The sequence below is a fragment of the Terrapene carolina genome, unplaced genomic scaffold (assembly GCF_002925995.2).
Source record: "Terrapene carolina triunguis isolate 2854851 unplaced genomic scaffold, T_m_triunguis-2.0 Scaffold210, whole genome shotgun sequence".
In the NCBI taxonomy this organism is placed as follows: domain Eukaryota; kingdom Metazoa; phylum Chordata; order Testudines; family Emydidae; genus Terrapene; species Terrapene triunguis.
The window spans coordinates 15214243-15227682 of NW_020664561.1; the positions used below are offsets into that span (position 1 = coordinate 15214243).

General features: G+C 46.9%; 1 protein-coding gene across 1 annotated transcript in view; it reads right to left on the reverse strand.

The window, feature by feature from the left end:
- The window catches only part of LOC113407255 (procollagen galactosyltransferase 2-like), an 86887-nt gene that overhangs the window by 21370 nt on the left and 52077 nt on the right, over nucleotides 1-13440 (reverse strand). The window contains exons 3-5 of the mRNA XM_026655550.1: nucleotides 9329-9446; nucleotides 8225-8359; nucleotides 2402-2606 (exon numbers count right to left, since the gene is read on the reverse strand). Coding sequence (XP_026511335.1) covers nucleotides 2402-2606; nucleotides 8225-8359; nucleotides 9329-9446 — 458 coding nt within the window. The remainder of the gene's footprint in view (nucleotides 1-2401; nucleotides 2607-8224; nucleotides 8360-9328; nucleotides 9447-13440) is intronic.

The window sequence follows — 13440 nt, forward strand, 5'->3', positions numbered from 1 at the left end:
TTTTTTGCCGCCCCAAGCGGCGAAAAAAAAAGAAAAGAAAAGAAAAGAAAAACCTGATTGAGTTGCCGCCGAAGAGGAAGACAGGGAGTGAAGGACCTGCCGCTGAAGACCAAAGCAGGCTGATTGAGCTGCCGCTGAAGTGCCGCCGCCCCGGACGTGCTGCCCCAGCAACAGACAAACTGCCGCCCCTTTTTATTGGCCGCCCCAGGCACCTGCTTCCTTCGCTCGTGCCTGGAGCCGGCCCTGGCTGGAGAAGTGGCTAATCCAGTTACACCAACACAGTCAGGCAGTTGCATGCACAGTGCACAAGAACTATGCAGACTCCAGTTCAAGCCCGGAGACTGTGTTGCAGACCCGCTTACAGCATACCCTCATGGCTAGGAACTGAGGGCCAGGCTCAGCCCTGGCATTAGCAGTTGACTTTGATGGGAATTTGCAGAACTGAATTTGATCCTGTGTGTGGACATACAAACCGTGTGTGGAATCAGCCATGTTACAACCTACATATAAACTTGGAAAGAACATTGCAGTGAAACTTGACTGAGATTCAAGTTCCTCTGAATCCTGAAATTGGGTAGATTTTGTGCAATTTGGGGTTGCAGAACAAAAAGCTCAGACAACTCTAATTATTTTCACTGATTAAATGCAGAGCCACCTGCACTGCTGCACTTCCAGTGTTCTGACACCTCAAGAGATCTAAAAACAAGTGCTTGTTCTGTTTCATTCTAGGAGCCATGATGTAAGGCCTCAATACAAAGCTATTTGGGGATGTGGAGCAAAATCTGAAACTGAGGCCACCCACCCTTCCATAAACCCTGATGATAGGCCCAGAGGTGGTAGGGTTGGCGAGTGAGCCCACCCGGCAGTGACAGTTCTCGTCCCGTGGGGCTGGACCCAGTTCCTCACTCCTGGCACACGGGGGGTGCAGTGCTGCTCAGATTTGGCCTGGCCACCTCTTTGTCATGATGGACGGGTGCTGGGCCAAACCTGAATGATGCTGCAACCTCATGCAACAGGTTACAATGCCAGTCACTCAGATTTGGCCCAGCTGTGCTTCCATCATGACAAAGTGAGGGCCGGACCAAATCTGAATGATGCTGCAACCCCGTGCACCAGGTTGCAACACCATGCAGTTTGCAGGTTCTCTGGAGTTCCTCGGGCAAACTGCACCCTCTCCAGGCGGCTCTGTTACAGATGCACACAGGGAAAACCGGTCAGTGGGGGGAGCCTCCCATACCCACCAGCTTAGAGATATATTAGAGAAGAGCTCTGTCAGTTACATAACTCAGCACTTCTAACAGGAAGGAGAGAGTCAAGCAATAAGGCCATTTCGAGGATTCCTCCAAACGTAATCTCAGGGAGGAGACAAGTGATGCCCAGGGAGTGAATTTTCATTTGGTGACCTGATGCTTAGCAGTACAAATCCTAGTGACTTTAAGCGAGATCATGCACACAGAGCACTATAAATCTCCACATGACAAACATACTGATCGTGCTCGGTACTTACGTAGCATCATCCACCTAAGGATCTCAGTGTGCTTCCCATTCTCAAAGCACTAATTAATAGTCAAAAATTCCTTGTGAAGTAGGTCATATTGGTATTATTAAAGGTGGGTGAATGAATGGGTTGGTCCGTTGGTATTTTTAAAAGAAGTTTGTCTTTTTTTGGTTGTGCACGATCCCCAAGCAGCTTGAGATCTCCTTGGATTTATCTGTGATTTGAAATTACTCAGGGAATCATTTCAACAGATAACCCTTGCCCCATCAACCATGAATGAGCTGTTCATTGTCCGTAGTTAGTTACCTCTGATAGGTCAATTAGGTCACATGGTACCATTTCTGGTAGCTGATTGGAGCTGAAATAGGAGACGGAAGAGGCTTGGTGCCTGGGAAAGAACTAGCAGTGAGGAAAGGGCAAGAAGAGGAGAAGGAGCATGAAGGGGAGAAAATAGAGCTGAGGCCCACTGGCAGCATAGGGCAGGCTTGCACAGCTGTTCCCCATGGCCGTACTTGTTCTGTGGATTAAGGTCTCCGACACCGTCAATACAGCTTCATACAGGAAAGTTAAAGGAAAGGGAGATAAGGGAGCAGAGGAGAGACAGTGGTCACTAGAATAAAAGACTTTAGGCCATTCAGAAGCAGCCTTAAAGTTAGTCACAGTCAGGCACAGCTGTGTGACGACCAAGAGTCCAGAGAGGAGACTCCCAATTTAAAAAAGGTTTCTGAGAAATACAACCGCAGAAAAACACATTGACCAAATGTTTCTGAAGTCCGCTGAGTTCTAGGGGTGTATGTCAGGGTAGAATTCAACCCACTGCCTTTAAGTATTAATCTCTGAACTGAAGGGAATCTGCACATCTCCAATGAGTAGCCTTCCCTGCCTGTGAGCTCACCAACATACCTGCCTGGCGGCTTGAGAAGGCAAAGACAATGATGTCATCAAAGGTCCAGGTGTAGTCCTGGTGTGGGGGGTAAAACATCAGCTTGTCTGAGGCCTCTTTCCTCAGGTCAATGAGGAATGTGGAGTGAACCATCGGGACAGCAAAACAGCCCAACCTCTTCCATTCCCTGATCGGGGCATAATCCGGTGTCTTTCTGTAATAGCCCTGAAATGCGAAGAGCCAGCACTTTATTACCATGAGACATTTCAAATGACTAGCCTACTGACTCTTTTCAGTAGAGCTTGACCAGTGCCAAAATCCCAGGTCCTCTCATTCCCAATTTTTGGGGCTGTTTGACATCTGCACTTGGAACTGAATTTCCCAAATTGCCCCACTCTTTCTTATGGGCTGACCCAAACCCCTGGGTACAAGTACCCCCAAACCTTACAGCATGACCCCATCTTCCCTTTTCAGCAGCTAATGGAGACCTAAGCTGTACTACTGCAAAGCTCCTTGGCGGCAAAGCTTCAAAGCCAGCCTGGCCAGGTGTTACTCCCTGACTCTCTAAAACCTACATTTGCACACACATCTCCAAGACTAATCCTGCAAAGTGCTGAGCACCCTCAACTTCCACTGAGGTCAATGGGAGAGGAGGGTACTGAGCAGCTCACAGTATCAGGCCCTCACATAATTACGGCAATCAAATCCCCTTTCTGCTCCAGGGCTGTCAGGCAGACACAACACTGGTCTTGAAACTGCATCCGTTGAAGTCTATGGGAATTTTCTCATTGTCTCAATAGCAACTAGAACAGGCCCTTTGTCAACAATGGGACAGATTCCTCCCACTAGAAACTGGGTGGGTTCAATTTGTCTTCTTCCTGAATCTCTGGGCTAGCTGTGCCAGAGGGTGGATTCACCCCAGGGCAGAACAGCTTTAATGTCCACTTGGGATTCCAGGGGGTTCCACCAAAGGGGTTTGCCTAGGACAGATGCTTGATCAGCATGTTACTTGTGTCTGCCTCCCAGGTGGACCTTCCATCAGTGTGGGCTCACAACCTGGGTTGTGGTGGCTTAAATCTGGCCTTTGCCCATGTAATGCTACTAATACAATCAGTGATGGAAATAACAACCTAATACTCAGGCTGAGGCAGTCCTAATACATTCATCAGATGTCTGAACAATGACAAGGACTGGCGTGGATCCATAGCAAATTCTGGTCTTCTTAAAATAAAATAATAATCATAAAATAAACAACAACAATCCTAATTCCTGAATGTTCCACAAGTATCCCAGCAAACAGACGTAAGTTGAGCAAACATCTTTCAGTGCCTTTTCTCTCTCTCTCTCCATGTAAGTTGTGCATCATCAGGAAAGGCTCCAGCTTGTCAGTTTTGCTGCCAAACCTTCCAACAGTTATTTTCCTGAGAAGTAGATGTTGAGCTCTCCAGCTCGGTGTTTGGATTGCTACTGTTGCTCTGCACTGTTGCTGCTGCTGCACCCTGCTTTTCAATGCTTGTTCTAGCCGCTATTCCTGCACTAGTCCCCAGAAGAAAACGGACCAGGAGGAGTGTGAAACCATTGGGCTAGAAGTGCAAAACTAGGAGTGGTCAGAAAAAAAAAAAGTGGATGTTTTGTTTTCACTCTAACCATTATTTACCAGGAAGTCTGTAGATCATATTTTCATCTTGTTTTTCTTTTCTTTACTGTCTTTTCTTAGCTAACACCAATAATGATGGAAAACTGGAAACTTGTTACCAGAGTTGTAGAATTCTGTGTCAAATCCTCTGCTGGTGGAAACTGGCTGTGATCTATTAAAGTCGACCGAGCAATGCTGATTTATGTCAGCTGTGAATCTGACCCCTTCTTTCTGAAGGCTTAAAAGGATGCTACCACCAGGATTCTCATACATTTTTAAACTTTCTTGATCCATATGTTTACTAATAACAATTCCTAATAACAAACTCAAGAACTGAAGAAGTTTAGGATGCTGTCCTGCAATTTTTTACTTACATGAGTAGTCTTTAGTCTGGCCTGTAATCCCAGTGATGTCATTGGTAGAATAAGGAGTTACAAAATTGGCCACAGAGTAAGAAAGTTCTTTCTACACTTCTTTTCCCTGTAGCACCAATAAAATTAATAATGAATTTCTGGATTGCTCTTCAAAATATTAAAACAAAGAGTTGGGTCAGGGCAAGACTATAGAATTGGAAATATTTATATGTATGAGTCAGAGCAATTAAGGAACCTGAAATTAAATTATTTTCTCTGAATCTGAAGATGTTTCTGTTTAATTAATTCTCTTGCAAAACTCATTTATGGATAAGGAGACATTTATCAACTTTGGAATCTCTCAATCTCATTATGGCCCTAAAAATATAATAATTTCTAGAGTGTGCAATATTTTTGTTAGTAATATATACCAAAGTATAGATAGGGAATAAATTATTAGGAGTGCCATGAACAAAACAGGGCTTGAGTCTCCTCTCTAAATCAGTTTCTGGAATACTGCACTGTATAAATCTGGTCGAAGCGCAAGGAGAAATGCTCACACAATGGAGTAGTGTACGGAGAAGAGTAAATTCTTAATTGATTTGTGCCAGAATACTGGAAAACCCAGGCTAAAATTATGTATCCGTGGTATTTAATTTCATTCAGATTACACAGAACATAGGGAATCACCTCCCATAGACATCAGTGCAACTGTGGGTATACTGGTATGTTCTTACGTACTTGGTGGGATTGGGCCATTACACATTATTTTTTGGTTACAAACAGCCTCACTCATAAAACATGCTCAGTCTCCTCAGGATTTAGCCTTTTCTAAGGAGGAGCCCCAGCTAAGGAAACAGGCCCCAGAAATTTGCTTGTGCTCTACATCTAGGCTATACGCCACTTTGCTCACTGCCATCATTTGATGATAACACAAAACCAGCACCTCAAAATGTTGATTGCATTGAACATTGTAACGTCCACTTGGGGTCAGCTCCAAAAACCCCAGGGAGCAGCAGCCAAGTTCTCTGATGTCTACAATAATGGATGGCTGCTGAGTTAACTCTGCTCCTGTCTCTCTATTTCCTTCATATCAGCCCCACCTGCCTCTGCAGGCCTTCATGCTCCTGGATGATTAATGAGAACTCTTCCCCCACCCTCCCACACACACCTGCTTATTAATCCTCTGAGATCCCAGCCCTTCAGGAGTATTCGAAGAGCCACCGATTCCCACGTGAATAAAAACCCTCATAATCCCCAACCACATCCCCACCCACCCCAATTGTCCTCTGCCTGCCATGCCAAGACTCTAATGGCTTTTGCAGCTGGTTGACCCCATGCTGCTCCCCACAATGAAGCAGGAGAGCAGGACCCAGCAACAGAAGGAGGTGGGGCAAGGCTCAGAGGCAGAGGAAGGAGGAAAGGTTCCAAGCCAGAGAGCGTCAGAGCAGAAGCTTAGGAGAGGATTCCCTAAAAGTTTTCCCTCCCCCATTTATTCCCAGGATCCTGAAAAGACCGAAGCTTCCCCTGATTTACCTCCAGTGTCTCCTACTGTAATGAGGTTTGCAACTCTGCCTCTGAGGAAGGAGCAAGCTTAGGTGGCTGCCTAATGCTCAAATCAGCCTGATTTGCATCACAGGTGGAGCAGCATCCCTTCAGAATAGAGAGCAGTCTGCACTGCAAGGCAGCTTAGGAGGACAGCAAAATTGACGTGGGCCCCACAGCATCACAGGCAAATGTGGGGTGAGTGGAGCCTTGTTGTAATAACTCGGCCAAACGTGGTGTGAGCAGAGCCCTATTGTAATAACAGGGCCTCCAAATTTACCCTAATAGTGAGTTTACTGTCAAAAGGATGCAAAAGTTCTTAAGACATCACAACAACCTATAACAACAAATGTTGATGGGAAAATGTATGAAAACCAGAGAGAGAGAGAGAGAGAGAGAGACTAAATTAGTCCAGACAAAAAGGGCCTTCTCATATGGTTTATGGACTGTGTTAAAATCATGCTCGGTAGAAACATAAGATGTGGAACCAGAAATTAATGAACCAAAATTGGCATGTCTGAAACTAGACCTAATTGGTGGACAAAATAATGAGGAGATGGACTATTCCACCCAACGCTCCCTTTTTGGGTCTTTAAAGAAAGAGACTTTGGGGGGGAGACTACGAAAGAAGAGATGGCAGCTACTGGAGTGACTGTCACCATCATGGCTGCCAACCCCACCGTTTCCCAGGTCCCCGGGTCTCCATCACTTTGATCCTGAGAGATGTCGTGACCAGACCAAACTAAAGAGAGAGGGAGCCAGACAACATCACCACTTTTACCAGCTCCAGCTGAATCCTAGATACCACCTGGGATGAAATGGGATTGGACTTTAACTGCAGCAGCAACAACAGCAGCAGCAGCAGCAGCAGAATCTCCATCTCAGCTCAACTAACTTCTTCTCTTTTCCTCAAAAGGACAGTTATCATCATCTTTGATACCATCTGTAAGGGTGTGGACTCACCCCTGCGGCACCTCCTGCTGGTCTCTGTTGGGAATTAGCTCTGCCAGCCTTGGAGCGCCCTCTGCAGGCCTGTGATCCGCCTTGCCGCTGGCCCCGTGTCCCTCCCAGGACCCCGGTGCCCCTTTTCTCTGGGTGCTGCCCCCTGGCAGTAACCCCTCAGTCTTAGGATCTCCCCTCCCCAGGGAACTCCCATCCACTATCCCCACCTCGCCTCAGTATCCGGCTACTGCCAGTCATTGTCTAGCCCCCACGCCCTGGGGCAGACTGCAGTATCAGCCCACTCATCACCGGCAAGGTTGGGTTTGGACCTGCTGCCTTTGTCTACCCCTGGGCTGCCCTCTGCAACCCCCAGTACCTGTTGGCCTTATGCTAGGCCGCAGCCTGGGGCTTTCCAGGCTGGAGCTCCCCAGCTCCTCTGCCTTTCCCCAGCCCTGTTCCACTCAGGTACCCTGTCTCTAGCTCCCTGCAGCCAGGCCCTTCGCTCTCTGAATACAGAGAGAGAGTTCTTCTGGGCCTCTGGCTCACAGACTTTTATAGGGACCAGCTGGGCCTGATTGGGGCATAGCCCAGCTGTGACTACTTCCCCAATCAGCCTAACTTTTCCCTGCCACAGCCCTCTCCCTGGCTGTTTTAAGCCCTTCAGGGCAGGAGCGGGGTAACCACCCCGCTACACCATCTAAGACAGCGAGAGGGTAATCCGCTGGAGGGCTGTCAGTTTGTTTACATTTGTATGGCTGCCCGCAGCTCCCAGTGGCCATGGTTCACCATTCCCGGCCAATGGAAGCTGCGGGAAGCGGCGTGGGCCGCAGGGACATGCTGGTCACCACTTCCCACAGCTCCTATTGGCCAGGAACAGTGAACTGCAGCCACTGGGAGCTGCGGGTAGCCGTGCAAATGTAAACAAACTGTCTTGCGGCCTGCCAGCGGATTACGCTGAAGGGCCATGTGCGGCCTGTGGGCCACAGGTTACCCACCACTGATGTAAGAGATGGTCAAACAAGGGGGGGGTTTCCTTTTAAAACTCTCTCCAGCTCAAGGGAAAGGGAACAAGGGTTGTTGTTAAAATGAAAGCCTCACTGAACACTTTGCATTTCAACTGCTTTAACTGTTTTTCCTTCTTTTTTGTATTTTTAATAGACAGGATTTTTAATGGTGTGTTTGCTGAGATCACTGTAGACCAAACACCGAATCTTGTTTAACACTGTTTAACCCTGGACAGTAACTGGGTTATGTTAACATCCTTGGGCCCCTATATTCCACCTAAATTAATACAACACCCCAGAGAAAGCTCACACATGAGGCAGCCCCCGACGCTGTTCACTAACCCCATTGAAAACGTGACTTGCCTGAGGGGTGATACCACACCAGAAATTAGAATAGAGAGAGCGAGACTCCAGCATTGGTGCCACCACGGTCTTGTTCTCTGCTATCATCAGGTTCAGGGTCTCTGGATTGGTGAGCAAGTTATCTGCGTCTACAAACTAGAGAAGGAAAAGGGAGAAAGGACTTTTTCAACACCAGATAAAGTACCGGTAATAAACTTTTACAATGTTCCTTCCTAGGAGAGGCGGTGGTTGAATGGCTCACGAGATTAGCAATGGGCTAGAGACACTTTTGCCTCTAAGTCACTGGTCTGAATCCAACCTGGGTTGACAGTCACTTTAGTTGTTACCATCTGATGGCTACTGAGAGCCCATGTGAAAGGAGTTGATGGGCTCGGTCTATTTCCCAGTGGACAAGCGTCCACTATAAAAATACCACATCTAGCAGTGGCACTAATTAGCAGCTTCTGTGGAAAGGCCACTGAATGGGAAGAGAGACTGAACTTGCTTCTTCTCCTAAAGGAGATCATGAGGGAGGCTTGCACTGCCAGTGCCCACGCTGGATGTTACGTGGAGAGACAGCAGCAGTGGCTCCTCAGAACAGGCACTCCCCACCCGTTTGGAGTCCGATACAGAAAGACTGTTGATCACTGCTGTAAAGTGGCTCGGATCCCACCCTTCCATGCTGTTCTGCCAAACTTCTTTCTGATGTCACCAAACTTCACTGATAGCCAGCAGGATTCTAAAAAGGGCACCTATCACCAGCAGGACTACATTCACTGGCAAACATAGTCCAGTCTCTGTGAGTGGATCCCTGGGCACATGCTGAGCCCCATTGTACTCAGCGGGGCTCTGCACATAGATCTAATTGCAATGCTGGGGCCTCACACACACAGTCTGTTGCTGATCAGATCAGCTGATTCCACAGGTGTTTTTCAAGCCGAATTCAGAGCAAACAAAGAGCTCTTCTTTTAGAAGGGAGGAACTTTTGGCACACATTTGTGGGACTGATCAGAGCTCAGAGATGGTTTGTTTCTGCCCACTTCCCCCACTCCAAGCATGGCTGCAGAATGACTGCCTGAAAATGTTCTGCCCAACTGCAGTTAATAAACCAAACCTCTCTTTTACCATGATGTAGTCTGACCACTTTTCTCTTGCAGTTCGCAGAGCTGCCTGCCTGAGTTTCATCACATGGGTAAACCTGGAGCTCGGCCAGTGTTTTGGCCCAATTTCATCGGGGTAAGACCTATGAAAGAAAAACAAACAGTTACTGCCTCCTGGCTCTGTCCATGCTGCAGCACCCCTGGTCATTACATTTCCCTTCTGACTTCAGCATAAAAGGAAAACAGACAGTCACCTCAACTGACCCAGGCGGTAGGAGAGCAGAAATGAAAAGGCAGGTTCTGAGGAAAAGTTTATTCCTGGAGTTTGTACACAAGGCTCTACAGAACACACCGTGCTACAGCATTTCCTGCCTCACACGTGGCTACGGCGAAAAAGGGGTGATGTCAAAAACAGCTTCTCATTCAGTAGGCCAGATTCTCTGCTGGTGTAAACCAGTGTCATTCCACTGAAGTCAGTGCAATCATGTTGATTTATACCAGCTGAGGATCTGACCTCATATAGCTACTCCCTGCTAGATATTAAGAGTCACATCTGTTCACATTACTCCCCTACACCCAGCAGAGCCAGCACAGCTCATGGAGAGTAATCTGGATTCTTTCATGGCTTGTACATCATTAGCCATTGTTACCTAAGGCCCAATCCCGACAAACTAACACTTAACGCTAAACTTAATGGGACTAATCTTGTGAGTCAAGTTACACATGTGCTTAATGGTTTTGAGGCTTGGAGTTTGTGTTCTGATAGCAGAATCTTCATTACTGATGAGGATGTGGGAGAAAGAAAGAAACCAAGGGCCAGATCCTCAGCTGATATAAATGGATCAGACTCCACTGATCTCAACGGAGTTGTGCCAATTTACAACAGTTGAGGAGCTGGCTCTGAAAAATTCATATTCACTAAAAAGCAAAGTTTTTTTTACAAAACCTAAAGGAGAAAGTTTCCAAGATTAAAATTAAAAAAGTCCGGTGGAAAGAGGATTGTTATTGAAAATTAAGCAAACATTGCCCTGCAAGATTTGCAAGACAAACACCAGAGCACTATGTTGTCGAATAAGACCCTGAATGCGAAAGTGATTGCATACAAATGTCCAACCTGGGAGAAATGCAAAAAAGTTAAAAAAAAAAAAAACAGCACAAAGGATGGAAATTAAATTATATTTTTAAAATCCTCTCACTTTCATAATCTGAAATCTTGTTAATAGGTGAAGATTTTTGTTCTTTAATATGGGTGTCAAAAAAGGTAGGACAAAAAGTAAAGGCAAGTAGTAATGGCTTTAGTCTGCAGCAAGGGAGATTTAGGTTAGATATTAGGAAAAACTTTCTAACTCTAAGGTTAGTTAAGCTCTGGAATAGGTTTCCAAGAGAGGTTATAGAATCTCCATCATTGGAGGCTCTTAAGAACAGGTTGGACAAACACCTGTCAAGGATGGTCTGTGTTTATGTGTTTCTGCCTCAGTGCAGGGGCTTGGACCAGATGACCTCTCGAGGTCCCTTCCTGCACTACATTTCTATGATCTTCTTTAAACTCAACAGTGTCCCTTTAAGTATCGACTTAAGTACTATGGCGGAGAATGGTTTGGAAGAGTCATCTGAGGGAAGGGATCAGAAGGAGACCCCATCGACCGGAAGACATGGAATGCATTGTCCTAGGGATGGGGGTTCCATGACCACCAATCCCAAGAGGAGGAGACAGGTGGTGGTGGTCGGGGACTCCCTCCTAAGAGGGAAAGAGTCATCCATCTGCCGTCCAGACCAGGAAACTTGAGAACTGTGCTGCTTGCCTGGAGCTAGAATTCAGGATCTGACGGAATGTCTGCTGAGACTGATCAAACCCTCGGACCGCTACCCCTTCCTACTTCTCCATGTGGGCACCAATGATACTGCCAAGAGTGACCTTAAGTGGGTCACAGCAGACTATGTGGCTCTGGGAAGAAGGATAAAGGAGTTTGAGGCACAAGTCGTGTTCTCATCCATCCTCCCTGTTGAAGGAAAAGGCCCAGGTAGGGACCATCGAATTGTGGAGGTAAATGTGTGGTTACGCGGGTGATGTCGGAGAAAGGGCTTTGGATTCTTCGACCATGCGATGTTGTTCCAGGAAGAAGGATTGCTAGGAAGAGATGGAATCCACCTAACGAAGAGAGGGAAGAGCATCTTCTCAGGCAGGCTTGCTAACCTAGTGAGGAGGACTTCAAATTAGGTTCACCGGGGGATGGTGACCTAAGCCCGGAGGTAAGTGGGGAAGTGGAATACTGGGAGGAAACAAGGAGAAGGGTGCAACAGGGGAGGCATCCTGATTCATACTGAGAAAGTAGGGCAATCAGCTGGTTATCTTAGGTGCCTGTACACGAACGCAAGAAGCCTGGGAAAGAAGCAGGAAGAATTGGAAGTCCTGGCACAATCAAGGAACTATGATGTGATTGGAATAAGAGTTGGTGTGGTAACTCACATGACTGGAGCACTGTCATGGATGGGTATAAACTGTTCAGGAAGGACAGGCATGGGAGAAAAGATGGAGGAGTTTTGCTGTATGTAAGGGAGCAGTATGATTACTCAGAGCTCCAGTATGAAACTGGAGAAAAGCCTGTTGAGAGTCTTTGGGTTAAGTTTAGAGGTGAGAGCAACAAGGGTGATGTCATGGTGGGCGTCTGCTATAGACCACCAGACCAGGAGGATGAGGTAGACGAGGCTTTTTTCAGACAACAGAAGTTTCCAAATGACATGGGGGACTTCAATCACCCTGACATCTGCTGGGAGAGCAATACAGCAGTGCACAGACAATCCAGGAAGTTTTTGGAGAGCGTTGGAGACAACTTCCTGGAGCAAGTGCTGGAGGAACCAACTAGGGGCCGTGCTCCTCTTGACCTGCTGCTCACAAACAGGGAAGAATTGGTAGGGGAAGTAGAAGAGGGTGGTAACCTGGGCAGTAGGGATCAAGAGATGGTCAAGTTCAGGATCCTGACAAAAGGAAGAAAGGAGAGCAGCAGAATACGGACCCTGGCCTTCAGAAAAGCAGATTTTGACTCCCTCAGGGAACTGATGGGCAGGATCCCCTGGGAGGCTAATATGAGGAGGAAAGGAGTCCAGGAGAGCTGGCTGTATTTTAAAGAAGCCTTATTGAGGGCGCAGGAACAAACCATCCCGATGTGCAGAAAGAATAGCAAATATGTCAGGTGACCAGCTTGGCTTAACAGAGAAATCTTCGGTGAGCTTAAACACAAAAAGGAAGCTTACAAGAAGTGGAAACTTGGACAGATGAATAGGGAGGAGTATAAAAATATTGATCGAGCATACAGGGGTATAATCAGGAAGGCCAAGGCACAATTGGAGTTGCAGCTAGCAAGGGATGTGAAGGGTAACAAGAAGGGTTTCTACAGGTATGTTAGCAACAAGAAGAAGGTCAGGGAAAGTGTGGGACCTTTACTGAATGGGGGAGGCAACCTACTGACAGATGATGTGGAAAAAGCTGAAGTACTCAATGCTTTTTTTGCCTCGGTCTTCACAGACAAGGTCAGCTCCCAGACTGCTGCACTGGGCAGCACAATATGGGCAGGAGGTGAGCAGCCTTCAGTGGTGAAAGAACAGGTGAAGGACTATTTAGAAAAGCTGGACATGCACAAGTCCATGGGTCCTGAACTAATGCATCCAAGGGTGCTGTGGGAGTTGGCTGATGTGATTGCAGAGCCATTGGCCATTATCTTTGAAAACTCATGCCGATGGGGGGAGGTCCCGGATAACTGGAAAAAGGCTAATGTAGTGCCCATCTTTAAAAAAGGGAAGAAGGAGAATCCAGGGAACTACAGACCGATCAGCCTCACCTCAGTCCCTGGAAAAATCATGGAGCAGGTCCTCAAGGAATCCATTTTGAAGCACTTGGAGGAGAGGAAGGTGATTAGGAACAGTCAACATGAATTCACCAAGGGCAAGTCAATCCTGACCAATCTGATTGCCTTCTATGATGAGATAACTGGCTCTGTGGATATGGGTAAAGCGGGAGACATGATACATCTTGACTTTGGCAAAGCTTTTGATATGGTCTCCCATAGTATTCTTGCTAGCAAGTTAAAAAACTATGGATTGGATGAATGGACTATAAGGTGGATAGAAAGTTGGCTAGAT